Genomic DNA, 27,393 nt, shown 5'->3' with positions numbered 1-27,393 from the left:
CAGGATAAACATTCAAGGAACAAGGTGGGAATGGGTGGAAGTGGATACTAAGGGGCAGGATGGGAGCAGGATTAAAAGAACAGCCCTCTCACACCACAAATGCATGCCTCAGGCCACAGGGACTGTCCCCAGCCCCCAGCCCTGAAGGCAGTGCTGCTGCCAGGACCAGCACAGAAGAAAGGTTGACAATGGGGCCTTATCTGTGCCTCCTCATATCCATATGTGGAATGAATTTTGTTGCTGGCATCAATAAGGAGGTTTTCACACATCACTTCCATATTGGTGCACATCGCAAAACTCATTCTGCACATGGACAGTGTGGGACGTGGGTGGGCTGAAGGGCTACGAGTGTAGGAGGGGCTCAGGGCTGAGGCAGAGGGTTGAGACTTGAGGTGGTATGGGTTCTGGGGTGGGGCCAGGGATACAGATTTTGGGATGCAGCGGGGAGTGAGTGCTCCAGATGGAGATGTGGGATCTAGGGTGGGACGAGGGATGAGTAGTTTGGAAGAGGTGCAGGTTGCCTCAGGGAGAGAGGACTTATCCCCAGTCCACTCTCACTGCAGTAGCTCAGGGGCAGATGAGATGTGCCTCTCCAGGGCCACAGCAGCTCCAGTAGGGCCTGACAGAAGAGAGGCACCACTCCATGGCCCTGGCATGTCTGGGCTAGGACCGGAGGGGGGCTGCGGAAGGGGCATCTTTCCCCCAGCTGCAGCAGGCCCATGCCTGGACTGGGTTGGAGCCAGGGAAGGTGTACTTCTCTCCTGTCTGCAGTAAGTCTGGGGCAGTAGGCAGAGATGCTTCCTTCCTGGCCACAGCAGCTCTGTGCTGGGACCAGTGGGAAGAGGCTTCTCTCCCCACTGGTGTGGGTCCGGGGTGCCTCTCCCGAGCACAGAAAGTGTAGTCCCTGTTCAGGGCTTAACAGGCCGCTGAGCTTCTTAGAAGGGCATGCGTGCTTCCTGTACCCTTTGCATGATAATGCAGTTGCTCTTCAGACATTTGCATGGCAGGGTAGGTGTCTAATCCCTTTACACAGAGAAGCCAAGACATAAGGGCTGCTCATTCTATTGTAGGAGTGCATGAGGATCCCGATTCCTCTGCCTGGGTGATTTGGGCTGGTCAGGCAGTCCCCTCACATTGTATGGTGATGCAGAGAGAAGGCAGGTGCTGGTGGGAAGATATCTGCTGAGAGCAGTACGTCCAGCCATTGGTGGAATGCTTTTAATGTTCTGTAGAGGGACTGGAATCCCGCATCTTTCACTGCCATAATAATACAAACACAGTAAAAACCCAAGAAACAATATGGGAGCTGGTGGGAGTGGGTACTGTGGGTCTGAACAGGAGTGGGCTAAAATAATAGTCCTGCATAGGGCTCTGCATTCTATTCCAGGACTTCAGAGGGCCTCCCCACACTCAAGATGTGCAGGGTGCCCCTGTACTGGAAGGCATTCGCCTATGCACACAAGGGCAGAGATGGGAATAGCACCTTGCTGAGGCAAGGCCCCTAGAAGTGAAGTATATCACTGATGCTCCTTTCCCATCTCTGCTCCGACTTGTGCCACTGCAAAACAGGGCTTCCAGTTCTCCCCCCAACCCCAGAAATGCAAAGGGGCAGCTTTGCATGCCACTAGGTACCTTTGCCAGGTCTTTCTCTGTGCCTCTGCCATGCTCATAACACAGGGCCACGTTGAACTGGGCTTTGCTGTAGCCCCGATCTGCTGCCAGTTTGAAGTAGGAGTAGGCTGCCACGTAGTGACCATCACTCACACTCTCAAGCCCTGGGGAGGGAACAGTGCACATCTGGCAAAGCAGGACAAACGCAGCAGACAGAGCAGGGTCATGGAGCTCCTCCTGCCTCACCCATGGCAGCTGGCCCCACTGCACCTTGCCAAATTTGCCATCTCAAGCTCTGGAGTTCAGGAGGTGGGAGGGACCAATGGCCAGTGTTCTCTGTAAGCTGTGCGCTTGGATGGCCACCCAGGAGAGATTCATGTGCCACTCAACTGATTAATGGAGCACCCACAGCTGGCAGCACGTGTTTCTACTGATGGTGCACAGCCACACATGCCTTGGAGCACATAATAAAATTTATTCTGCACATGGATGAAAAAAATTAGAGGGAACAATGCCAATGACCTGACTCCATGTTGGAGGAGTGGGACTCTGGCCTCATAACCAGTCTCTCTAATGCTCCAGTCTCCCTGTCATTTCATTCCCCAGTTCACTGAAAAGCAGGGTGAACATCAGTCAGAGATGGCACTGAAGAATCTGCAGAGGCTGAAAATGGTTGCAGGAACACTCTCTGGAGCAAAATCAGGAACAGGGAAGAGGGGCCAGGAGAACAGCCAACTCACCAAAAAACCCCTGGGAAACAATGCTTGTGTTGAAGCTTTCATAGGCCACAACAGCAAGAAGATGGAGCTCTTCCATACGCTACTGTCCCACACACTGCCTCTCCTAGGACGTACAGCTCAGCATTTCCTTCTCCAGTTTGTGAAACTGGTTACCACCTCGGGCAGGGGAGCTGCAAAACTGGGACAGGTACTGTGGGCAAGGTGAGGCAAAAATGGCCATTGCTGTCTAGCGGTGTTGCTCTGACAGCTTTTAGGATGCAACTATTCCAGGCAAGAGAAAGGCAGCCATAAGTCAGGAAGCAGGTCTTTCCAAACACAGTTAAACTTTGTCTGGCACAGGGATCTAGCTCCCTTCTGCCTTACACAAGACCTGCAAAATGTTCGAGGCCCTCCAGAAAGGAGAAGGTGTATGGGTATTCCTGTCTCTATTCTAAGCTGCAGATAGCAGGAACACAATAAAGCCTGGTCCATGTTACCAAGGATATTGAGCGCAATGGAAACGCTGACCCGGAACACCTGCTGCAGCTGGGTGGCTGCTTCCTCAAGGCATTCCTGCCGTGCTGATTTCCCCTGCAGAGTGGAAAATGACAGCCCCTAGAAGGGAAGAAAATTAGAGGAGCGTTAGCAAATCTCCTCTTCCCAAGTCTCATGGCAGCTACTGTCATGGCTGCCAGAGCACCTCCCCATGTTAGGGCCACATTATATCTACGAGGGTGTCATGGCATTTGGGTTCTAATAGGTAACAAAAACCTCCCCACCCAGCTTCATCAGGCCAGAGAGCCACCACAACACACCCCAGAGTCATCCTCTCAGGCCGGGGAGCTGCAGCAAAGCACCCCAAACCCAAACAGGCTTCTCAGGCCAGGTAAGACGCCTCAACACTCCCTTAACCTACCCAAATGCCCTTGTCAACCAGAGATTCCAGTTCAACATTCCCTGCTCCCATGCAGCCTTCTCAGGCCACGGGATCCATATGGTCAAGCACTGTGCATGGGTGCCAGCTTGATCCATCTCCAGCCTTGGGCAGACCACTCAGGTCAGGGGAGCGCTCTGTAATCTCTTAGGGTACGTCTACACTGCCACCCTAGTTCGAACTAGGGTGGTTAATGTAGGCATTCGAAGTTGCAAATGAAGCCTGGGATTTAAATATCCCGGGCTTCATTTGCATCTTGCCGGGTGCTGCCATTTTTAAATCCCCCTTAGTGCGGACTCCGTGCCCGCGGCTACACGCAGCACTGAGTAGGTAGTTTGAATTAGGCTCTCTAATGCGAACTACCGTTACTCCTCGTGGAACGAGGTGTACCAGTATTTCGAATTAGAGAGCCTAATTCGAACTACCTACTCTGTGCCACGTGTAGCTGCGGGCACGGAGTCCGCACTAAGGTGGAGTTAAAAATGGCGGCGCCCGGCAAGATGCAAATGAAGCCCGGGATATTTAAATCCCAGGCTTCATTTGCAACTTCGAATGCCTACATTAGCCACCCTAGTTCGAACTAGGGTGGCAGTGTAGACATACCCTTACTCAGCAGCATTTCAGTAGAATCCCGGAGAGCCCCGCAAAGGCAGAGCCTGTAACTCTCTCTCTCTCTCAGAAATATCATCTGTTCCTCCCCTTCCCAGGTCAGGTTCAGCAGCATAGGTGGGGTCTCCTTACAGCAAACATGGAGCAGCCCATTTCCTGCAGCTCTAAATCATTTACACGTAAGTAGCCCTGACAACATTCTGCTCCTCCCTTATCCTTCTTCTGTATTGCTTGTCTCTTGCTTCTCTGATAATTAGCAGCATCCCCTATTTTGCCTAGTCAGGAGTGGGAGGGAGCTAGGCTTGGAGTAATTATTTCCTAGCAACTATGACAGTTTGGTTCCACCAAGTGGCAGCAGTAAGTGCTGAAGCTCATTTCAGATTATCTCCATGCTACTATTTACAATGCAGTTTTACTCTGGACAAGGATAGAAAGGCCTCTTCTCATCCAAAAGGTTTGCTTCCTACCTGTCAGTCAGAGCTACCTTGAGCAAACAAACACAAGTTTCACTCCTTCAAGCACTGCAGAGATAGCCCCGGCATGGAACAGGGAGTTGGATCCATGCCCATAGGCCCTGCAGAGCCAGGCAGCCATCTGGGATGCAAAAGATAGTGCAGAAGTAGGTCTTTAAAAGCAGTATGATAATACCTTAGTCTATCCCATGCTTTTCAGCACATTGGGCTACCCACATTCTCCAGGCTTGCTTATCAGCTGCCATGTGACCTAAGTCCTCCTCTGGGGACTTGGACTAAGGCAGTCTTGATTCTGATATTTCCTAATTTTTGTGGCTTGTTTGCATTCTGTGTGATATGTACATACAAGGGATCCTGCTCCTCAGGGGGTCCTGTTGGTGTAGCATTTCCACAGCAATACTGTGTGTGCAGGGCAGACTTGAAGGGCAGGAAATCACTACACACAATCTATAGTCCCTCTCTGTGGAAAGAGGGGAGAGGTGCCATAGCTCTGACTCCTGCTCTGTGACCATGACTCTCCCTGGACAGTGCATCAGCCAGGCTGCATTGGAAAGAATACTGAGCACTGTTTTAGGACAAGCTCTTCTTAAAGCCAAATAGTTACACAGAAACAAAGAGACTGTACTTGTGCACTGCAGTGGGCTGGCTCCAGACTGGTGCTCCAGCTCTCAGGGAATGGGCACTCCTCTGCAAGGAGAGATCAGGGTAAGGTATGGACCTGAGACAGACCAGCAATCCTGCAGTCCCTCTGCCTCCCGCATTCCACATCACTCCACTCTAGAGAATTGGATCCCATCCCTGTTCTGCAACACAATTCCTATGGGATGCTAAGAAAATCACTGCACCCAAACTTGCACACTCACTGTGAGTTCCTCATTTCCTGAGTGCCATCCTGAGAACCTGGGTCTGATGCAGAAGCTCTAAGCACCCACAACTGTAACAGAACTCAACAGGACCTGTGCTTTGAATGTATAATTCTGAGTACTCTGAAAAATCAGGAATCCAAAATTAATGAACATTTTCTTCTTTAATCTGCCTGAGCCCTCATGCGTAAAGCAGAGATAATAACCCCTTGCTGGTTCACAAGCATTGTGAATATACATTGGATTGTGAACTGCTCACACACTAGAGTCACAAGAGCCAAAACCAATGAATTCTGCTATCTTCAGTGTAGGGTTTGGCTGGTGGCACATGCTTCACTGAGAATACATACTGCACAGTTTGCCACTAGCCAGCCATCCAGTGAGCACTTTCCTGGACGATATCACCAGCCTCCCTTCTCCGCTGCTCTAGGGCACTCCAGATGCCTCACACTCCGTGACATCAGGAGCTGGAACATACGCTCTAGTTCCAACTGGAAATATTTTGGGGATGTCTCTGGCCCAGTGGTCACCAACCAGGAGATCGGGATCTACTGGTGGATCTTGGAGCCTCTGACAGGGGATCCTGACTGACTTGGCCAAGAGGCGGCACTTCATCTGTCCCCCACCCCGCTGCTCATCTCCTGCCCTTTGCCTTGGAGCTGCCCTTCCCCCTGGGGAGCCTCCTGCTTTCCGTGCAGGACAGGGGAGGCAAAGGAGTGTGCTGATGTCATGATGCCCCCTCCTATTCTCTATCCTATCTCCACACAACAGGACTTGGGAGGGAGTTTGTTGGCTACTTTAGGGAGTGGGCCAGGGCAGGGGTGAGCCTGCCTTAGCCCCACTGCACCACCATCCAGGAGCCGCCTAGGGTAAGCAGTGCCCAGCTGGAGCCCACATCCCAAACTCCTACCCAGTCATGAACCCCCTCCTGTACCCCAAACTCCTGCCCTAGCACCGAGCACACCTGTATCCAAATGCCATCCCAGAGCCTGCACCTAGAACCCCTTCTACATCTCAACTACCTGCCCCAAGAGCAGCTCAGAGCCCCTCTCATACTCCAGATCCCCTAATCCAAGATCAGAGCCTGCACTCCAAACCTCTGCCCCAGTCTGATGAAAATCAGCGAGGATGGGCAAGAGAGGGAGGATGGAATGAGCACAGGCGGGGCCTCAGAGAAGAGGCAGGAGGGAGGTGAGGCAAGGGTATTTATACTTGAGGTAGATCTTGGATTGCACTTAAATTCAAAAAGTGATCTTGTGCTTAAAAAGGTTGGATTCCACTGCTCTAGCCTGTGCTATACAGGGGTTCAGGTTGGATGATCAAAATGGTCCCTTCAAGCCTCAGAATCTGTGACTCTATGAATCCTCCTCTTCTTAGTGACATCAGGATTTATGGCTTATTACAACAAACTGTAACCCACTAACACCCTTGTTTTGTCCTAGGACTGCGAGGCTACGTCTACACTGCAGGATTCTTGCGCAAGAACTGTTTTTCACAAGAGCTCTTGTGCAAAAGGTCTTCCACAAGAGAGCATCCACACTGCCATGTGTTTTCACACAAGAGATGTATGTGCTTTTGCACAAGAGCATCCATGGCAGTGTGGATGCTCTCTTGCGCAAGAAAGCTCTGATAGCCATTTTAGCCATAGGGGTTTCTTGCGCAAGACAATCACGTTGCCTGTCTACACTGCCTTCTTGTGGAAGAGCTCTTTCCTCATGGGGAGAGGAATAACTCTTCCGGAAGAAGCCCTGTTTTCCGACTTTACCTGCGTAAGAATGCGCGTGCAGTGTAGACACCCAGCAAGTTTTTGCGCAAGAACAGCTGTTCTTGTGCAAAAAGCCTGCAGTGTAGACGTAGCCCCTAAGGATGTTAATGGGCCTGTGACAGATGGCTGGCTAAGCCAGAGCTCTGCCACTATAGCCTGGCTAAAGAGGCTGAGGGGAAACAGCTGAGCAAGCCCAGGCCTGAAGGGCTATTACAAGCAGCTGTGGTTATATAAGGCAGAGGAAGGAAGCCAGCATGGGGGTAAGGAGGAGCCATGATGTGGCTGAGTGTGTTCCCAGGTAGACAGAGGAGCTGGCTGAGTTCTTTGTAAGCTTTGTAATTAGAAGGTGGTGGGAACTAACAGTAAAAGCATGGGTGACTGCACCAGAAGCATCTCTGGCTGATTCATGGACCAGGTGTCCCAGACCAAGCGGCCTGAGAGGGGATTCTGCACAGAGTAGTTTCATAGTGTGTATTCATGACTTATGATAAACAATCTGTTGACCTTCCATTTTGTTGTGACACTGGAGGTTCCTTTCCTAGCTTTGGAGAAGAGCTTTTTGGCTCAAAAGCTTGTTTCTCTCACCATCAGAAGTGGGCCCAAGAAAATACATTCCCTTGTCTTTTTAATAGCTTGGGATTGATATGGCTACAACAGCAAGACCCAATGATGGGTCATTGACAGGGAGCCTTCCAACACTCCCTGCTTTTACTGCTCCTTACAGCACGGGTGGGCAATAATCTTTAAAAGGGAGCAACTTCATACATTTCTGACGTGGCCCCAGGCTGCTCTGGAAGCAGCAGGGCCCTGGGCGGAAAGGTCAGGGTCAGGAGACTTCTCATGCTTCCCCACACCAACCCTGATTGGCCTGGGGGTGGGAGAGTGCATGAAGTCTCATCTCTCACCTCCCTGCACCTAGAGAGAATCACCAGGGCTGTGTCTAGACTGGCCAGTTTTTCCGGAAAATCAGACGCTTTTCCGGAAAAACTTGCCAGCTGTCTACATTGGCCGCTTGAATTTCCGCAAAAGCACTGACTTCCTACTAAAAGAAATCAGTGCTTTTTGCGGAAATACTATGCTGCTCCTGTTTGGGCAAAAGGGCCAGTGTAGACAGATGAGATTTGTTTTCCGCAAAAAAGCCCCGATCGCGAAAATGGCAATCGGGGCTTTTTTGTGCAAAAGTGCGTCTAGATTGGCCACGGACACTTTTCCGCAAAAAGTGCTTTTGCAGAAAAGCGTCCGTGCCAATCTAGACGCTCTGTTCCGAAAATGCTTTTAACGGAAAACTTTTCCATTAAAAGCATTTCCAGAAAATCATGTCAGTCTAGACGTAGCCCAGATGTTTTTAAAATAGCTGGCAGTTCCCTCTAGTCACAGTAACAGGAGGAGACCTTGTGCGCTCCCCCGTCCCCAGGCCAATCAGGTGCCAGGCGCGGGGGAGTGTGCAAAGTCTCTCACCCCCTGCCCACGCCCTGCCAGTGGCACGCGGTGGCTAGAGAGAAACACCGGCTGTTTTTAAACATCCAGCATTTCTCTCTAGTGGCCACGCACCCTTAGCAGGTGGCAGGGGAAAGACTTTGCATGCTTCCCTGGCCCAAGGTCTTGACTGGCCTGTGGGTGAGGGAGTGACAGGGTGGCTGTGGGCTGGATCAGGCCCGCAGTGACCTCTTTGCCCACCCTTGCCTTACAGCGAACAGTAAGGGGCTACAGCTCTTATGCAGGCTCATTCTGCCCCCCAGGACTTCCTGTCCTATACCCCAGTCCGTCAACAAACTGACAGGGGCCCACAGAGCTTTCTCACTTTGCCCACTACTGCCCAGGTATGTTGGGAAAACCCAGTTGCTTCCTTGCAGCCCCTTGCCATGACCCTCACAGAGGAGGGTGTTGGTTGTGAGGATGAGTCAATTTTGCTGCTGGCACCCTCCTTCCCAGGCTTACATTTCTTCTTAGCAGATGCCTTTCCCCTCCTCTGGCACCCATACATCCTTTCCTGAACAGCAGGCACTTTTGGGGATGAGCAGAAGGTGGTGCGGGGGAAGTAGGGGTTGCAATGATAATTTCATTGTGTACATGGTGGCACTAATAAGCCTGGGAAGATCCCGTACCCCCACAACTGGTTCAGAGAATGCAAAATCCATCAGAATTTGAGAGCAGTTTTCCCAATTGTCAATTTCCTTCACTGTTAAAAACATGCACTTTATTTCCAGTATGGATTTGTCTGCTTTCCGCTTCCAGCCGGCAGATCCTTCTACTTTTTACTGCTGCACTGGAGTCCTCCTCTCTCTGAAGTCTCCTTATGCACAACTAGCAGCACATGTTACCTCCTAACCTGAGATATGCCAGAGAGTTGGGGATCTCACCAACTCTGACTACAAGGCAGGTTTGCTACTCCTCAAATTGCTCTTGAGGCTCCTTCCTGGACTTTACCAAGTCAACACCCCTTCTGAATCAAGGACACCAGAACCAGACGTAGTGTCCCAGGCACCAAGGCCAATCAAGCCCACCACCAGTTGTACCATAGGTTTCTTCCCCAGATCCAGGAGACTCCCCAAAATCCCTCTGCCTTGGGTACCCAGCCCCATTCAGCCTGGGCCAGTACCTGTTTCTGGGCACATTTGGTACTCTCCTTTCCCTGAGGGGATGCCAGGGGATGGAGTCCCTGACGCGGTGTCTGGAATTCCTTTCACCATGAAGCAGGGTACCCTCTGGTTATTGTGGCATGTGCATGAGCCAGCAGCTGGCGCTGAAATACAAAAGACAAGCCTCACCACCTGGAAGCCCTGACACCTGGGGGACATGCCTGGAGTCACCCCACTCAATGTACAGCAGTGCCTGGACCCTCTTGAGCTTTTGCTCAGAGTTCTCCCATCTCTGTCAGGAGAAGACGTTACTCCACTGAGTCCAGGGCAGGGAACACAAGGAACCCATTGTGTTCCCTTGAGTATTTCAGCCCAGAAGGTGCCCAACCCAGTGTAAAGGGATAGTGTGTTTCCCAGAAACATGACTCCCAATTTCCCACTGACAGGTGCCATCTGCACAGGGGCATTACAGCCCTTCCCATACTCTCACAACACTCAACCAACAGTCATCTTAAGCCCCATCCTACTGCTGGAGGCAGAACTGACCTGAGTACTGATGGGGTAGCACAGAAGGGAAGAGCCTGCCCACCCAGGGATGCCTGCCCTCTCTTCCTGCCCCTGGTACATGACTCAGCCATGGGATCTGCCTGGCCAGCTGCAGAGCAAGCACAGTTAATGCACCCTAAAGGAAGGAAAAGATGAGTCAGAGAGAACAACCATCTCCTCTCCCCTCAGCATAGATTTCCCCCTTTCCACTGGGCACCCAAATGCTGAGAGCTCCTACCCACAGCTCTCCACCTATACAGCATCCCAGCTGCAACTTCCTACCACTCTGCCACATAGCATCCCCATCCATCCCCGACTCCTCTCCCGAGTCCCACAAGGCATCTCAGGCTCAACTCCCCACTTCACTTCAGAAGGGAATCCACACTCCTGCAGGGCATTTGGGTCAAAGCTCTCTTGCATACAACCTAGCTGCAGCTTCTCCCCCCAACTTCTTCATCACTTCTAGAAGACATCTAACTCCCTATCTGCAGCTCTGCCAACTCCGTGCCCACAGGGTGCCTTGGCCACAGCCCCTTTGTAGCAGTATGCACTGGCTGCAGCCCCTCCCCAACCACCAGAAGACTATTGCTTACCCAGGTGAAAGCATCCAGTACTGTGTAGTGAGCCTGCAGGTCCAAGGACTGCTGCACATTCTCTTCCTCCCAGCTCTGCCTGCTGGATATGAGAAAGTAACTGGAAAACAGGTGAAACTCCTTTCTCTGCAAAAGTGGGTGAGACAACGAGCTCTCTAGCATAGAGGGGCCAACCCACAATACAGTTGTCAGAGTTTTCTGTTTAGATCTGAATTTTCAAAAGTATCTACAATAAATGTCAGGCGAAGTCTTATTGGGGACCCAAGGCTGGTCTGCAGTGCAAATCTGGGATCCATCGAAGCAGGGTCAGGAAATCCCCAACCTGATTTTAAAATTTGCAGGTTATGAAGCTTTTGGCAAAGACCTGGGGAATAAACTATGACCACAACTCACATCACACTAGCACTGTTAGAATTCCAGTTAGTGCCTAGCACTAAGAACCACCAGTCTGAGAAGCCAATATTTCAAGTTCTTAGCCTTTGTCTGGTTCTCCCGGCAGCATGTTGAGCTCCTGCACACAACAGCGTGAAGTGGAATCAGGAAGCCATTGCACCTGTTCATTAGTGCTCTCATTTCTACAGATCAGCCTGAAACTCCCTTCAGACCAGGTGCTATGGGCATAAGCCCAGGTCAATAGCTCATGTGGCTCCCAGGATAAAGCATTCCCAACAACCCCCCACAATGATCTGGCTCTGCTTATCAGCCTGTTGTAGACTGCACATGCAGAGTCAGATTGACTTGAAAATATGAATGGCTTGTAAGGACCACAGACCTGGAGGCATTTGCACGACATTCCCTCAGAAACCTTACACAACAAATTTAGGTTGAATTCATCAAAGTCAACTGTTTAATATCAAATTTACAATGTTGAAGGTGCATGTCCTCACTGGGCCCATGAGGTCGATGGAGTGCATCCCCAGTAGCATGGCTACCTTTGACTTTAACAGTGATGAATTATAGATAGCCATCCCATAGTTCCTGATACCCTTTTGCATTCTGGGTTAGTTTCTCCAGAGCCTAGCCAGGAGCTGCTGGAGCAAGGAAAAATGTTAGAAGGCCACAAACACAGACATGCAGGAATCCATGAGTGGAGTAATTGGCACATGCTAGCAGCAGTCAATTCTGTAGACACAATGGAATGCCAATTCTGGTCTTGTGAGACAAGTGTAGACTGGTGGGACTGAGTAGTTATGCAGCTATGGGACCAAGACCAGTGGCTACAAAACTTTTGCACATGTAAAGCTACTTTCATGGAACTTTGTGAATTCCCTCCCTCCACCCAGAAGCTCAGCAATACCAGAATGAGACCCTCTCTGACAGCTGAGAAGCGAGTGGCAACCAGACAGCTATCAGTCAGTTGAGAATCAATTTGGAATGGGTATATTTATAGTGGGGACTGCTATGATCCAAGCAGCCAGGGCAATCAATATCCTTCTGCTAGGAAGGCTATTAACTCCGGGAAACATGCAGGACATAGTGGATAGCTTTGCTGTGATGGGGTTCCCTAACTGTGGTAGAGTGTCAGACGGAATGCACATCCCTATCTTGGCACCAAACCACCTTACCAAAGAGTACATAAACCACCAGGGGTACATCTCAATGATGTTGCAGTCATTGGTGGATCACCAGGGCCGTTTCACTGACATCAATGTGGGATGATCGGGAAAGGTTCGTGACATGCATTTTTTGGAACTCTGCTCTCTAGAAAGCTGAAAGATGGAACTTTTTTCCCAGACAAGAAAGTTATCGTTGGAGACATTGACATGCCAATAGTTCCCTTTGGAAACCCAGACTATCCCTTGCTCCATATTCAGGAAGCCTAGACAGCAGTAAGGAGCAGTTCAACTACAGGTTGACCAAGTGCAGAATGGTGAAAGAATATGCCTTTGGCCTTTTGAAGGCACATTTTCAGAGTTTATTGACTAGGTTAACTTCAGCAAAAGCAACAATGGGAGTGTGAAGGCTTGCTGTGTGTTGCATAATATCTGTGAAAAGAAGGGAAAAAGTTTCTGGCAGGGTGGGGAGTCCTACCCACTAATTATGAGCAGCCAGACACCAGAACAATAAAGAGCACCATTGAGGGGCACTGCCAATCGGAAAGGTTTTAAAAAGAAGTTTTATGAATGACCAACTAGTGATGTGACAATTATGTATGTTGCTCTTAACGAGGTGCCCCCTGCAGTACATGTACTGGGGAATAAACTATGACCATAGCTCACATCACACTAGCACTGTTAGCCCCTCCCCGAATCCCTCCAGTTGACACAAAGAATAAAGATCCTGTTATTGTGAAATCATGCATTTGTATTTATGAAACATGGGGAATGGAGACAGAAAAGGAGTTCAGTGTGCGAGCACTGATGGGGGAAGGAGGGAAGGGCACAAGTGCAAATGGGTTATTACAATCCTCCTGTGTAGCAATCATAGCTATGGGAATGAACGCCTTTTGTTTCAGGAAACATCCCTGGGAGTTGAGTGCAAGGCTGCCCTTGACTCTCCTCCAATTCATCATTCTAGGCTGCCTGAGAGAGCAAGCTATGGAGCATGGTGAGGAGGGAAGGTGGTTCAACATAGGGTGCAGAGGGACTCTGTGCTCCAGAGACTATGCTCTGTGCTACCAGGCACCTTATCAACTCTGTTTGATCTCCCATGAGTTTCAAGATCTCATCCTGCATCTTCCCTCCTCATGTTTGGTGCAAATGATCTGTAACATTGTTCTCCTCCATTCATTCAGCTGTGCTATCAGTGCAGGCGGACTGTACTTGCTAATTAAACATATCATCCCAGGTACATTTTACTCGCCTTCTGATAAGTGATAGCTGAAGTGCTGGATGATCTGTGGGAGTGGGTAATAGACGCACTGTTGCAGCTGCTTTAGGGGAAAAAAATCAAGGCTGGACTGCAGAGAAGAAACACTGTATAACACAGAGGGTTAAATCTATTGCCATGAATGAAGCACTGTACTGCACGAAAGGCATGTGTTATGTACTAGGGATGTTAAATATCGGTTAACTGAATAGTCGAGTAACCTCATGAATTCTTATTGGTTAGTTGGCTACTCTATAGTACCCGGGGCAGTGCCAGAAGCCAGTGTGCTCCAACCCCACTCCTGAGGAACCCCCTGCCACTCCACGCTGCTGCCTCTGTATCAGAGGCAGCAGCATGGGGTTCCAGGCAGGAGCTGGTCCACAATGGGAACCAGTTTAAAAACCAGCTCCCCTCGCAGACCGGCTGCCTGTTGCCCTGTACTGCTGCCTCTGATACAGAGGCAGCAGCATAGGGTGGCAGCAGCCTCTGTCCAGGGGAGGGGCTGAGCTCTCGACCTGGCATGAGCCAGAACTGAACCAGGCTGCTTGGCTCCTAATACACTTTAAATGCAGAGCCTCAGCGGGGGTAGGTCCTGGGCTGCCGGCCAGCCTGCTAAAAAATTTACTGGCAGGTGTGGGTGGGTGGGTAAATGTGTGTAGTCTATAGCATTAACCGATAAGCTTCTGCTTATCGGTTAATTTACTACACTATTACGTCCCTATTATGTACAAAGCTAAAGTTATTTTAAGCATCTACCAGGCAAGTACAAGACACAATACAACAGGGTACAGCTGGACTCAGTTTGTGGCAGGCACGGTAAGCAACAGATCAGGGTTCTAGCTCTTTTGCTTCAGCTTTGAAAACACACGTGACACAATGCTTACAAAGTACAGCCCTCATGCTATGTAGGTATGTGCATTTACAAATGGGTCGCATTCATGAGGGACCCTGCAAGGGGCAGGAAACTGGGCTAATGTGTAGGGGCTCACATGGTCAGCCTGTGTTTGTCACACCCCCTAGCCACCACTCCTGTATGTGGGGAGGAGAGGGGAGAAGAACCTGTTCGCCAGAATACTCCTTTCAAGCCCTTTGCAAAGAGGGCAGCAAACCTGGGGTCATGATTTGTGGGGCATGACCACACAGAGGTGGATTGCCTCAGTGCTCTCAATTAGAGAGCTTGCCCTATTTCATCCAGGTTGCCATGCACGATATCAGTCTTCTCCAAATCAGAAAGCATAACAAGGAGCAGATGCTGACTGAACGTGTCCAGAAACCTGGACCTTATGCTGCAATGCTTTGTGCTGTAATGATGCCAGATCACTCACTGCTGGCTTGGAGTGGAATGGTGTCCTACTGTGGAGGATGGAATAAGGCAGCCCTCCCCAGAAACCTGAGAAGGATTAAAGAGTACCTCTAAGAGAGTTCTGTGGAGATGTACAGGGAGGATTCCCGCTTTGTCTCCTGACACGTTAAACTCTTTCAGTGAGCCTCCACAAGCTCATGATACCATCTACATGTTTTGTTAGTCTTTAAGGTGCTGCTAGACTAGTCGTCGTTTTTTATGTACGCAGAGTAGCTACCACTGCACCCCTCAGGGCAGATCAAACAGATAAAACCCAACTATTTACCTACATAGCATAATTACAAATGTGAATTCACCAGAAGTACTCTCCCTACCACCAGGGTCTGGAAGCAACGTATTCATGGAGGGGATTGGCTCCAAAGTTTAAAAAGGTCCTGGCTGTCAGTGAGATTGGATCCTCTGCTTGCCTGCTGAGCATTCTCTTCCTCCTCATCTACACTGTGCTCCTCATTGTTGCCTGAGGCTGCCTGAAGTCATTTGGGAGGAATCCATGGACAGCTTTGGGACAGTGGTTGGGTCTCCATTACCCTCCTCCTAGTCCTCCAAATCCCATGCAGCTGCTCATAGAAGTTGCATGTTTGCAGCTCTGACCATTTGCCTCCTTTGTCTTCTGGTACGCCTGTCTGAGCTCCTTTATTTTCACATGGCACTGCTGGGAGTCCCTGGTGTATCCTTTCTCCACCATCACCTGTGTGATTTTGGCATCGATATCAGTGTTTCTTCTGCTGCTTCGGAGTTATGCCTGCACTGATTCCTCTCCTCACACAGCATTCAGATCCAGGAACCCCTGCAAACTCCATGCTGGAGCTCATTTAAGACCCTGGGCATTCATGGTCAGGTGTGCTGCTGAGGTCTGCAGCTGGGCTTGCCATACTGGCCACACAGGAAATTAATTTTAATTTCCCAGGGCTTTTCCTGTGTGCCTGGGACAGCAACAGAGTTGAAAGTGCTGGCCAGAGCAGTCACATTGGCTCACTGTGGGATGCTTCCCAGAGTCCAAGAACGTTGACTTTTACAGTGCTACATCTGCACTATTTCAAAGTTGACCAAGCAATGATGAATTTAGCATTACTCTTCTCATCAAGGAGTACAGAAATCTACTTCAGCCACCCTTAAAGTGGGTGGAATGGGCTTGGTGGTATAGACTTAGGCTACGTCTACACTGGCCCCTCTTCCGGAAGGGGCATGTAAATTTCACTAGTCGTCGTAGGGAAATCCGTGGGGGATATTTAAATCCCCCGCGGCATTTAAATAAAAATGTCCGCCGCTTTTTTCCGGCTTTTAAAAAAGCCGGAAAAGAGCGTCTAGACTGGCCCCGATCCTCCGGAAAAAGTGCCCTTTTCCGGAGGCTCTTATTCTTTGAAGTAAGAATAAGAGCCTCCGGAAAAGGGCACTTTTTCCGGAGGATCGGGGCCAGTCTAGACGCTCTTTTCCGGCTTTTTTAAAAGCCGGAAAAAAGCGGCGGACATTTTTATTTAAATGCCGCGGGGGATATTTAAATCCCCCGCGGATTTCCCTACGACGACTGCTGAAATTTACATGCCCCTTCCGGAAAAGGGGCCAGTGTAGACGTAGCCCCATTGTTTATAAAATCACAGAATCATAGAATTGGAAGGGACCTTGAGAGGTCATCGAGTCCAGTCCCCTGCCCTCACCACAGGACCAGATCATCCTTGACAGGTGTCTGTCTAACCTGCTCTTAAATATCTCCAGGGATGGAGATTCCACAACCTCCCTAGGCAATTTATTCCAGTGTTTAACCACCCTGACAGGCAGGAAGTTTTTCCTAATGTCCAACCTAAACCTCCCTTGCTGCAATTTAAGCCCATTGCTTCTTGTCCTATCCTCAGAAGCCAAGGAGTACAATTTTTCTCCCTTCTCCTTGTAACACCCTTATAGATACTTGAAAACCTCTATCATGTCCCCTCTCAGTCCTCTCTTTTCTAATCTAAACAAATCCAGTTATTTCAGTCTTCCCTCATAGGTCATGTTTTCTAGACCTTTAATCATTTTTGTTGCTCTTTTCTGGACCTTCTCCAGTTTCTCTACATCTTTCTTCAAATGTGGTGCCCAGAACTGGACAGAATACTCCGAGGCCCAATCAGCACAATGTACAGCAAAAAAAAGACTGTTCATGTCTTGCTCAGAACACTCCTATTAATGCATCCCAGAATCATGTTTGCTTTTTTGCAACAGTGCCACACTGTTGACTCATGTTAACTTGTGATCCACTATGACCCATAAATCTCTTTCAGAAGTATTCTTTCCTAGACAATCACTTCCCATTCTGTATGTGTGAAACTGATTGTTCCTTCCTAAGTGGAGTACAGTAGACTTTCGATAATCCAGAACCTTTGGGATCTAGGTAGTGCCGGATTATCTGATGTGCTGGACTATCATGAGGTCCTATAAACTGGTTATATATATACTATATACAGTATATACTGTATATAAAGTGTTTTTAACCCTTATTGTACACACTGTATACAGTATACAGTAATGTTTTAGTTTTTTTAACACTTTTTTACCCTTTTTGCTCGGTTCAGCTGCTGCCGCTGCTGCCTTGTGACTCATTTTTTGCCAAAGGTCACTCACTAGGCTCTTGCCATTTTGATGCCGGACTATCGGAAGTGCCATACAACTGGATGCCGGATTACTGGAGTTTTACTGTACTTTGAATTTGTCCTTATTAAACTTCACCCTGTTTACCTCAGACCATTTCTCTAGTTTGTCCAGATGATTTTGACCGTATTTTCCAAAGCACTTGCAACCCCTCCCAGCTTGTCATCATCTGCAAACTTAATAATGTACTCTCTATGCCATCATCTAAATAATTAATGAAGGTATTGAATAGAACCAGCCCCAAATTGACCTAATGCAGCTAACTTCAACCTAACCTCCTAGTGTAGACCTGGCCTGAGATGCAGCCTCTCAAATTAACCTATCTGCAAGAGCGGTGCAGCATGAAAACTGGCATGTCAGTTGAATGGTGGGAAATTTGGCATCAATTTTGAAAGGGGGTTCCATGATATTAGACTTCAAAATATAAGCATGAAACAGAGTGACTATGGAGATGGTGCTGAAGCTGTCAGAAGAGCAGCTGCCAGCTCAGGTTTTTTTTGTAGGCTTGCTACTGCAGGTACAGGGAAAGAGTTAGCAGCAGGAGGCTTGTGGCTGCAGCTACAGGTATCAGAGTTTTAAAAACTTTAATGCTTCATAATTATCCTTCTGTATCCCCTCTAGGCATGCTGAGGGAATTCAGGGCTTCTGCTTGGCTGCCTGCACAGCACAAACTACAGATGTGTTATTCACTTCCCTCCTTTTAGGGGGTACTATTTGGTGCTCTCTCGACAGGTATTAGGTAGGAAGCAGGAAAAGTAGAAGCAACGTGCGCAGTGGCAGAGGCCACAGAATTAGGAGTAGTCAGGGGAGTCCAGTTTGAAGTGGTAAGGAACAGACAGAAGGCAGATCTGGGAATAGATACTATGGATAAAGCTTAGCCCAGATGCTAAAAAAGCAAGGATTGCAGAGATGATCTCAGTAGCTGCATTTTCCTGCTTTCTGTTATTCCCAGTTACTGGATTTCATAGTGGCATCTGTTGACAGGCGCACTCTTCATTGCCTTCAATTGGCATGAGTGTGCTGGTCTAGCCTTTCCAGGACTTTTAGGCACCTGTATGGCTGCTGTATTGCTCTACAGGGCAACATGCCTGAAAAGCATTCACATGCTGCTGCAGATGCCTGCCTGCAAATGAAGCAATGTGTTGTTCCAGGAGTCCCTAGACTCATGCTCCAGGGGTTGCACTGGCTGCTGATTCATTTCTAGGTGAAGTCTGAGGTCCTACTGGTAACCTATAAACATGGCTTGAAGACTCCTCTCACCCTCATTTTCATTGCCATAAGCAATTGGTTAAGTAACTGTGCTGAGTTCCCTCACTGAAATGGCCTGAATGCTGGGTTCTAGCATGAGGTGACCTGCTCCAGCAAACCTGCTATCTCTTCTCACTCAGGACACTGCAGGGAGTAGGAAAGAGGAGCAGCTGAGAACCCATGGAACAGGGTCCATTCCCATGGGCCCTGCAGAGCCAGGCCAGCCACGGAACAGGGCAGCGAGTTGGACAGACTGGTGCAGAGTAGAGGGCCAGCTGCAGGCAGCAGAAGTGCTGGAGAGGGAGGATCGGTTACTGACCATCAAATAAACTAGAGGACAGATAGCTACTTCTGTCTGTAATGTGTGGGTAGAAAAACTATGTTGTTTTAGGTGGCCTTCAAGTTAGAAGAAATGCTGGAAGGCATCCTGCAGCTAGCAATAAAACATCATTAGTTTCTAAACATTACAATTTTCTAACCCATAAGGACAACAGCCAAGGCCAGTTTTGTCTTAAGAAAATATTTAAACCCTCTTGAAATCTGATTTTTCCCCACTGAAAAATAAAGGCCAAAATGAGTCTGTATTCTTGCTTTCCTGCGTCTGCATTTTGTGTTTGTTTGCAAGTGTCCTTCTGAAAATGTGTGGGCTCTTTAAACACAGTGGCTGTGTCTACACTGGGCCACTTATTCCAGAAAAGCGGCCACTTTTCCGGAATAAGCTGCGAGCTGTCTACACTGGCCCCTTGAATTTCCGGAAAAGTGCTGACGATCTACTGTAAGAAATCAGCTGCTTTTCCGGAAAAACTATGCTGCTCCCGCTCGGGCAAAAGTCCTTTTCCCGGAAAACTGTTCTGGAAAAGGGCCAGTGTAGACAGCACAGTAGTCTTTTTCGCAAAAACGCCCCGATCGCGAAAATGACGATTGGGGCTTTTTTCCGGAAAAGCGCGTCTACATTGGCCACAGACGCTTTTCCGGAAAAAGGGCTTTTTCGGAAAAGCATCCTGCCAATGTAGATGCTCTTTTTCTGGAAATACTTATAACGGAAAACTGTTCCGTTTTAAGCATTTCCGGAAATTCATGCCAGTGTAGACGTAGCCAGTAAGAGCAAATAACTTGTTCAGCAATCCAGAATAATCATACCTTTCAGAGAGGCATTCTTCTAGACAAATAGACTCTTATGGGCCAACTGAGTACGCATGTGTGCAAGATTTACATATTTACTGCATTGTCCTGTTACAGATATGACATGCTCCACAAACTCTCCCTTATGCCCTACAAACCTCTCCTTTTTAAAACAAGCTTTCAAAAGCTATTAATGAAGATGACAATGCAGATAAGGCCCAAGTGTTAAATAAATGTTTCTGTTCTGTGTTTGGAGACAATCAGGATGGCATACGCTCATCACATTAGGATAAGGATGTACTTTCTAGTACGTCTATCTTTAAAGACAATCTTTCTAAAAGCACACCAAAAGGCTAAAAATAATTAAAAAGTGCACCAAAAAGTCAAAAATAAAGTTTTAAGCTAGCAATTTAGGAGAAAGATTGGATGGCTAAGTACAATTCAAGCTAGTTGTTAAATGTTAGCCATCCAATTTTTCTCCTAAATTGCTAGCTTAAAACTTTATTTTTGACTTTTTGGTGCACTTTTTAATTATTTTTAGCCTTTTGGTGTGCTTTTAGAATGATTGTCTTTTCAAAAAGTTTTGTTTTTAATATTTTTTATTTTTGTCTTTTTGGTCTTAAATCTAGTGTTTCAACTAAAAAAATAGTAAGGTTTGTTTTGATCTGCTTATATATTTTGAACTAGACTTTTTTACAAAATGTTTTTGGAAGGGCTTTTGGAAAGTTCAATGTGACTGGAATTTGTGTATGAGTGTTCAAGGTGCTAGGTGTTATGGAAACACAGAACAAACCTACCATTCCAAATATAAGTGAGACAACAGATGAGCACAATTGAGAAAAAGCATGGGGAGAGAAGGCAAGGAACACCAAAAGCTGTCACGGAACACCAACTGTCCACCTATGGGTGCTGTACACATTATAGCACAAGTAGACTTTCAGGGGGGAGTTGAAGGAGCTGTGAATGTTGATGGGGAGTTTATTTGACAGATAATGGTAGTGGGGAGCTGTTTGTTGGAATATTTGGAAATGGGTGATCCAAGCTGGCAGCAAGTCAGGGCAGACATCTCCACAGCGGAGGTGAGGTGAAGGGCCTAGAAAATGAAATTGTTAGTTCTTCGTAACCTTAAGCCAGGCATGTCCAAAGTCCGGCCCGCGGGCCAATTGCGGCCCGTGTTCCGGTTTAATACGGCCCCACAGGTAATTTGGCAATATCTATCTTTTATGGCCCCCAACGAATCCATATGTATTGAGATGAATACATTGTAAAATCTCAGTTAATGTCAGTTGGTCTAAATCAGTTATAAATATATTTGGACACAACATATATACTTGGTGTTATGTTCCTGTTCATATTTTTTGAACTTAAAAGTTGACAGACAACCTTTATTACCAATAATATGTAATGTACTTTACAATGTTCCTGACATATATTTCAGCTTCCTGGATTTTTTTTTTCATCTGGCCTTCAGATATGAAAGGCAGAGTGATTTAACACCTGTTTAGATTTGTCATCCATGTGACGAAATGAAAAGTATGCCGTTTGCAATAAACTTTGCATAAAATAGTTAATTTGCATTTAATTTTAATGGTTCAAAGAATGTCAGGCAAAATGGTCGGCCCTCACGCATGTTCACTTCATCAAATCTGGCCCTCTTTGAAAAAAGTTTGAACACCCCTGCCTTAAGCAGTCAGGCCAGCATGGAGGGGTGGAGAGTGGCAAGAGGTAGTGGCAGAGCATGCGTGCCGCGTCGGCAGGGCCAGCTCTAGGCACCAGCAAATCAGGCAGGTGCTTGGGACGGCACTTTACCAGGGGCGGCATTTCAGGTAAGCAGCTGGCGCCGCCCCCGGCAACGCCAAGCTCCGCCCCGCCGATTTTAAAGGGCCATGGCCCGAGAAATGCCATGGCTGCGCAGCCAGCTGGCACCAATGCACGCCCGGAGCCTGCTGGCTGCCCCTGTCTCCTCTCCTGCTCCTCTCCGGCAGTCGCTAAGCAGCTGGCACCACCCATGGCAATGCCCAGCCCCGCTCCACTGATTTTAAAGGGTCGTGGGAGGCACCACAGCTGAGCAGCTAGGGTTACCAGGTAGACCCCCCCAAAATACCGGACACACTTGATCATGGGTGGCGGGGGAGGGACCGGCTGGAAGGAAGGGGGGCGGGAGGCGGGGCTGGCCAGGAGGAAGGGGGGGCCGGCCGTGCCTCCGGCAGGCACTCCCTCTAGTTGCTAGTAGAAGCTGGGCGGGGGTGGGGGAGTGGCTTTCAGCCACTCCCCACGCCCCGTTTCTGCATGCAACCAGAGGCTCCCAGCTGGGAGGCAGGGCCACAATTGGCACTGGGAGCCTCTGGTTGTATGCAGAAGCCGGGCGGGGGGAGTGGCTGGGAGTCCCGGCCAGTGTCCCCACCCTGCCTTTGCACGTGATCACAGGGCTCCCAGCTCCAAACGCGGCCCCACCTCCCAGTCGTTTCCCCGCCCCCGCCAGAAATTCAGAAGATACCGGACATTGCATGTGTCCGGTATTTTCTACTGGAGAGAGGGCGCAAATACTGGACGTCTGGTAGAAAACTGGACACCTGGCAACCCTATGCACAGCCAGCACTGGCACCATGTGTGCCCGGCCCTGGAGCCTGCTGGCCAGCCCTGTCTCCTGAGTCCTGCTCCTCCCCGGCAGCCGCTACCTTCTCCAAGAGCCTCTCCACTCCAAGCGGAGGCTCCGCTCCGCCAGCCCCGCAGCCTGGACCTGGCCATCAGGCACCCTTCCGCCTACATCATGTGGGAATCCCAGGTAGGATGCCCCTTTCCTGACTAGGGTTGCCAGATGTCTGCTATTTTCTGATTTTTTTCCCCAGCCAGGAGGCGAAAATGCCAGGCACCTGGCAACTCCACAAACACTCAGCGCCTGGCCCCCAACACCCTCCAACCCCAGCCCCCATGCTTACCTGGTTCCACAAAATGGCTGCCAGACAGAAGCCCTAGGGGAAGCTCCCCTGTTCCTATCCATGCACTCACTCTTAAAGGCTTAAAGTGCGGTTTTATTTTATTTTATGGCTTAAGTCATGGAGTCCTTTTTTTTTGTTCAACAACTTCGATCTCCCCCCTGCCCCCTCCCTCTTTTTTCCCCCCTTCAACAGAATTTTTTCCCGGTGTTGGTTTCCCCACCAACAGCAAAAAACCTAGAGCCGGCCCTGCGCGTCAGCCACAACAGTAGCACCTCCCCACGAGTGGAGCCGCGTGGTGCGGGCTGTGCCCAGAGAGGAGGCTTTTACAAATTAGGGGGGCGGGTGGGCTGTGCCTGGGGGATTACACATGGGGATGGGGGAGGGCAAGCAGGGTTGGCAGGGGACGCTCAGAACAGGCTGGGAAGAATCGCTGGCTGGGGCAGAGCACTGGGCTGGCGGGGTAGCCAGTGGCAGCCATGCAGGTCTCCCCTGGGGGAGGAAATATTATGGGCTGGGACACGCAGAGGTCAGAGGTCTGCTTGCAGCACACGTTTACCTGCAATGCCTCGCAGCCAGCTCCCCTCCTCCACAAGCTGAGCCTGACCTGTGAGGACTCCTGCAGTCAGGCTGTCGGGGGGGAGGGTGGTGGCAAGAGAGAGCATGCCTGCCACGTCGGCCACAGCAGCAGCGCCTCCCCGCAAGTGGAACAGAGCGGCACTGAGCCAGGCGGCAGAGCACGCCTGCAAGAACTGGCAGGGGTGGCTGTGTTGGTGCATGAGCAGGAGTGGCAAGTTGAAAAATCACATGACAGACACACCGACAAGAATGATGACCACTTAATAGAAAGACTGTCTAAATAAAAATGATATTACACTACATCTGTTTAGGACAGATATTCTTAAATCAGCAGGCCCAGATAGCCTGCAATCAACAGTGCTAAGAGTTGGCTGAAGATCTCTTTAGTCAGCTGGTTTTCATTTTTAATAGATCTTAGAATAATGGAGAAATTCAGCTGCATCTCCCCCAATAAAGAATGGGACATGTGAGCTAGGCAAGACTATTCCCAGACCCTCACTCTGCATCTTAGCTAAGTAGTGCAACATAGGGGCTGCCCAAGTTTCCTCCCTGCTCACCCACATCAAAGGATGCCCATCCTCACCTCTGTTCAGTTGGTGTCTGTCCAGCACTGAGTGCTGAGGTGGTGTTACGGAGCTCCTCATTGCCAGGGAGGGTTGGGATCCCATGGACAGAGCTTGAAGCGTTCAGCACATGGAGGCGGTGAAGGGCTGCGTATGGAATGAGAAAGAGAGGGGAGACATGTATTGGGATTCTGCTGGGAGGAGATTTCAACTACTCCAGTCCAGAGGTGTCTCCCAAGCATTAGGACATGCTCTATCCTCTCTGGAATACTGGGTCCAGCTATAGCAGGATGTTGGTAGTGCCTCACAGGCTCACATTCTGCTCCAAAGGGAGCCAGAGATCCCATTTTCCACTCATTTTAGGAGTGAGATGGTGCCGGTACAAGGAAATTTTAAGTCTCATCTCTAGTTACTTGGGAAGCAAACAGCCTGAAGTGGAAGATGCTGGAACATTTCCACTCTAAATCCCCATTTGATGTGGAACTTCCAGGAATTCTCTCCTTTGGGCAAAATTTCCCAGCCTCAGCCTCCATCCAGAGCAGAAAGATGGACTGCAATCAAATCTGGTTCAAGAAGTGTGGGCAGCAGCAGCTCTGTTATACTTCTGCTGTGGGGGTCATAAAGCTCCCTAACAATGGGGAATTTTGAATTGTAGGGTTAACTGAAATGGAAATTGTAGTTTAGCAAGTATTTGAATTTCCTATAGCATTGCCAGGTAGTCTCAGCTTAGTAAGCACAACTCCAAAAAGCACCAATTACAAAAAACAGGACTACCTTTCTGCTTTTCGGATTCCTTTTGACAAATAAACAAAGCAGGCTGAGATATTAATTTAAAGGAGGTGTGGCTTTATGTTTTAAGTGAAAGAGAACAAGTGCACTGAACATCAAGTTAAGAGGCTAGTGCATTAAGAAACATCATCATACTGTTTCCTGCCCACTGCTGTTTCCTGCTAAGATGGCTAAGGATGTTAAATTTAAATTAATCAACTAATCAAATAGTCGATGTAATTTGCATCAACTATTCGATTACTCAATAAGGGCACCTCTGCTTTTGAAATGTTGCTATATTTCAAAGGTGGACATGCTACGGGGAATATGGCCAGTGGGGGACTCAAGCATTCCCCCCTGCTGGCCCCAGGCTCCCTGATTTTGAAATGTACAAGAGCCTCAAGAAGGTTCTTGTATATCTCAAAAGCAAAGCATTGGGAGTGCTGGGCCAGTAGGGGACTATCTGAATCCCCAGCTCACCCTAGACTCCTGCAGCACTTCTGCTTCTGAAATGTAGCAGGAGCCCTGCTCTTGCTCCATTTCAAAGGTGGAAGCTTCACCAGTTTCCCACTATGCCCCTGCTCCTTCTCCCAATGGATATGGTACTGGGGGGGAATCAGCTTTTAAGCCAGCTCCCCCCAGCACCAGATTCTACTCCCCCTTGTTGCCTCTATCAAAGGGGGGGGGAGCAACTAGTCAAGTCATTAGTTGACTATCTGATAAGCATTTGCTTATAGGATAGTGGACTAGTCACTTAATCCCTAAAGATGTCACAGTGTTAATTAAATGACGTACTGACTGAAGGTCTTCTGCATCAAAATTCCCATAATGCTGGCAATAGGCACTGAAAATACAAGAGCATCTCATCCCCTTCCCCAAACCATTATCTCTATTCCCAACACTTCCACTAATAGGACCATTTCTGATCCAGCACATGCTGCTGGTTGGCAGACACTGAGGGAGGGGTAATATACCAGGTTCTCTCTGGGACTTCTTAGAGCAATGGCAAATGTCACCTTAGATGTGCTTTTATAGTCTGCCTGTATCTGGATTTTGGGGAATTAAACACTCCTATTGTGGAAGGTCAGGAGAAGACCAGAACTGGGCTAGGCCCCACCGTACCTAACATTGCATTGTTAATGTTCTTAGTATTCTAAAATAATAATCCCTAGATTTTATACAAGGCTTGTCATCAGCAAACTGCTTTAACAAAAGAAATGGGGAAAGCGAGAAGGGAGAGGACTAATCCAAGGTCGCACAACAGGCCCAGTAACAAGTGCCCAAATAGCTCTGCCCATGAGCCCAGGTGGCAGTGACATGAGCCGTCCTGCAGGTGCATCAACCTCCCCTGACTGGTCAGCAGAGGACTGGCTGTCTGTCCTGCCTGTCCCTTGCCAAGCTCTGACATGCAGCGTTTTGGTTACATATTTAGGATGCGGAGCGGTGGAGTGACCATCCACTTCCACTGTCCAAACCATTTTACCTACGCTTCCCCACGCCACAGGGTGACTGGGCCACCGAGCTCTGGGCACCTTTTTACAGAGCCCTGCCACTCTCCCGCCTTGTCCTCATTCAGCCCTGCCACTCCCTCTGCTCCTCGCCTGCCCTGTCCCGGGTCAGCCCTGCCCCTCCCCCTGCCCCGTCCCGGGTCAGCCCTGCCACCCCGTTCCCATCCCGGGTCAGCCCTGCCCCTCCCCCCGTTCCCATCCCGGGTCAGCCCTGCCCCTCCCCCTGCCCCGTCCCGGGTCAGCCCTGCCACCCCGTTCCCATCCCGGGTCAGCCCTGCCCCTCCCCCCGTTCCCATCCCGGGTCAGCCCTGCCCCTCCCCCTGCCCCGTCCCGGGTCAGCCCTGCCACCCCGTTCCCATCCCGGGTCAGCCCTGCCCCTCCCCCCGTTCCCATCCCGGGTCAGCCCTGCCCCTCCCCCTGCCCCGTCCCGGGTCAGCCCTGCCACCCCGTTCCCATCCCGGGTCAGCCCTGCCCCTCCCCCCGTTCCCATCCCGGGTCAGCCCTGCCCCTCCCCCTGCCCCATCCCGGGTCAGCCCTACCACCCCGTTCCCATCCCGGGTCAGCCCTGCCCCTCCCCCTGTCCCGGGTCAGCCCTGCCCCTCCCCCTGTCCCGGGTCAGCCCTGCCCCTCCCCCTGCCCTGTCCCGGGTCAGCCCCGCCCCTCCCCCTGCCCTGTCCCGGGTCAGCCCCGCCCCTCCCCCTGCCCTGTCCCGGGTCAGCCCCGAGCGAGCAGCGCTGTCTGAGCCCCGCCCCCGCTCTGACCTCGGCTCAGCAGCCCCTGCAGCCGCCACATCCCGCTCCCGTTCCTAGGCTGCACCGCGTGAGGGACCATAGAGAGGAAACGTGGAGGGTAGAGCGGCCCTGTAGAAACCATGGAGAAGGAATGCGAGGACTAGAAGGGTCCATAAGGCCATAGAGAAGCCCTGTGCAGGCTAGAGGGGACACACCATAGAGAGGACAGAGCACCCCGAAGCCATCGCTAGGAGTTGTGTAGACTAGCCGGGCTGCAGACCATAGAGAGGCGATGCGAAGGATAGAGGGTACCCACCGGACCAGAAAGAGGCACTCTGGCTAGACTGACCCAGAATCGCGGAGGAGGCGGGTGGGGGCCGGGGAGAGACCTCAGGAGTCAAGTCCAGCCCCTGCCCGGCCCAACCCCCGCTCAGCCAGCCCGGCCGAGACAAA

At 49.9% G+C, this 27,393-nt stretch overlaps 1 protein-coding gene across 7 annotated transcripts in view; it reads right to left on the bottom strand.

The window, feature by feature from the left end:
- DELE1 (DAP3 binding cell death enhancer 1) overlaps positions 1 to 27,016 on the bottom strand; it is a 43,345-nt gene extending 16,329 nt beyond the window's left edge. For 2 of the 7 annotated variants that reach the window (XM_089769617.1, XM_075900012.2), the window contains exons 1-8: positions 26,971 to 27,016; positions 23,954 to 24,080; positions 10,693 to 10,792; positions 10,100 to 10,235; positions 9,574 to 9,717; positions 4,972 to 5,033; positions 2,828 to 2,945; positions 1,633 to 1,775 (exon numbers count right to left, since the gene is read on the bottom strand). In XM_089769617.1, the coding sequence (XP_089625743.1) occupies positions 1,633 to 1,775; positions 2,828 to 2,945; positions 4,972 to 5,033; positions 9,574 to 9,717; positions 10,100 to 10,235; positions 10,693 to 10,792; positions 23,954 to 24,080; positions 26,971 to 27,001 (861 nt within the window). In that variant the 5' untranslated portion in view covers positions 27,002 to 27,016. The remainder of the gene's footprint in view (positions 1 to 1,632; positions 1,776 to 2,827; positions 2,946 to 4,971; positions 5,034 to 9,573; positions 9,718 to 10,099; positions 10,236 to 10,692; positions 10,793 to 23,953; positions 24,081 to 26,970) is intronic. The other 5 variants (XM_089769620.1, XM_089769618.1, XM_089769621.1 and 2 more) reach the window with 5 other exon arrangements.
- Between the last annotated feature and the right edge of the window lie 377 nt (positions 27,017 to 27,393).

The sequence above is a fragment of the Pelodiscus sinensis genome, chromosome 16, assembly GCF_052426305.1.
Source record: "Pelodiscus sinensis isolate ZL-2025 chromosome 16, ASM5242630v1, whole genome shotgun sequence".
Taxonomy (NCBI): domain Eukaryota; kingdom Metazoa; phylum Chordata; order Testudines; family Trionychidae; genus Pelodiscus; species Pelodiscus sinensis.
This window is presented reverse-complemented; position numbering and strand designations above follow the sequence as displayed.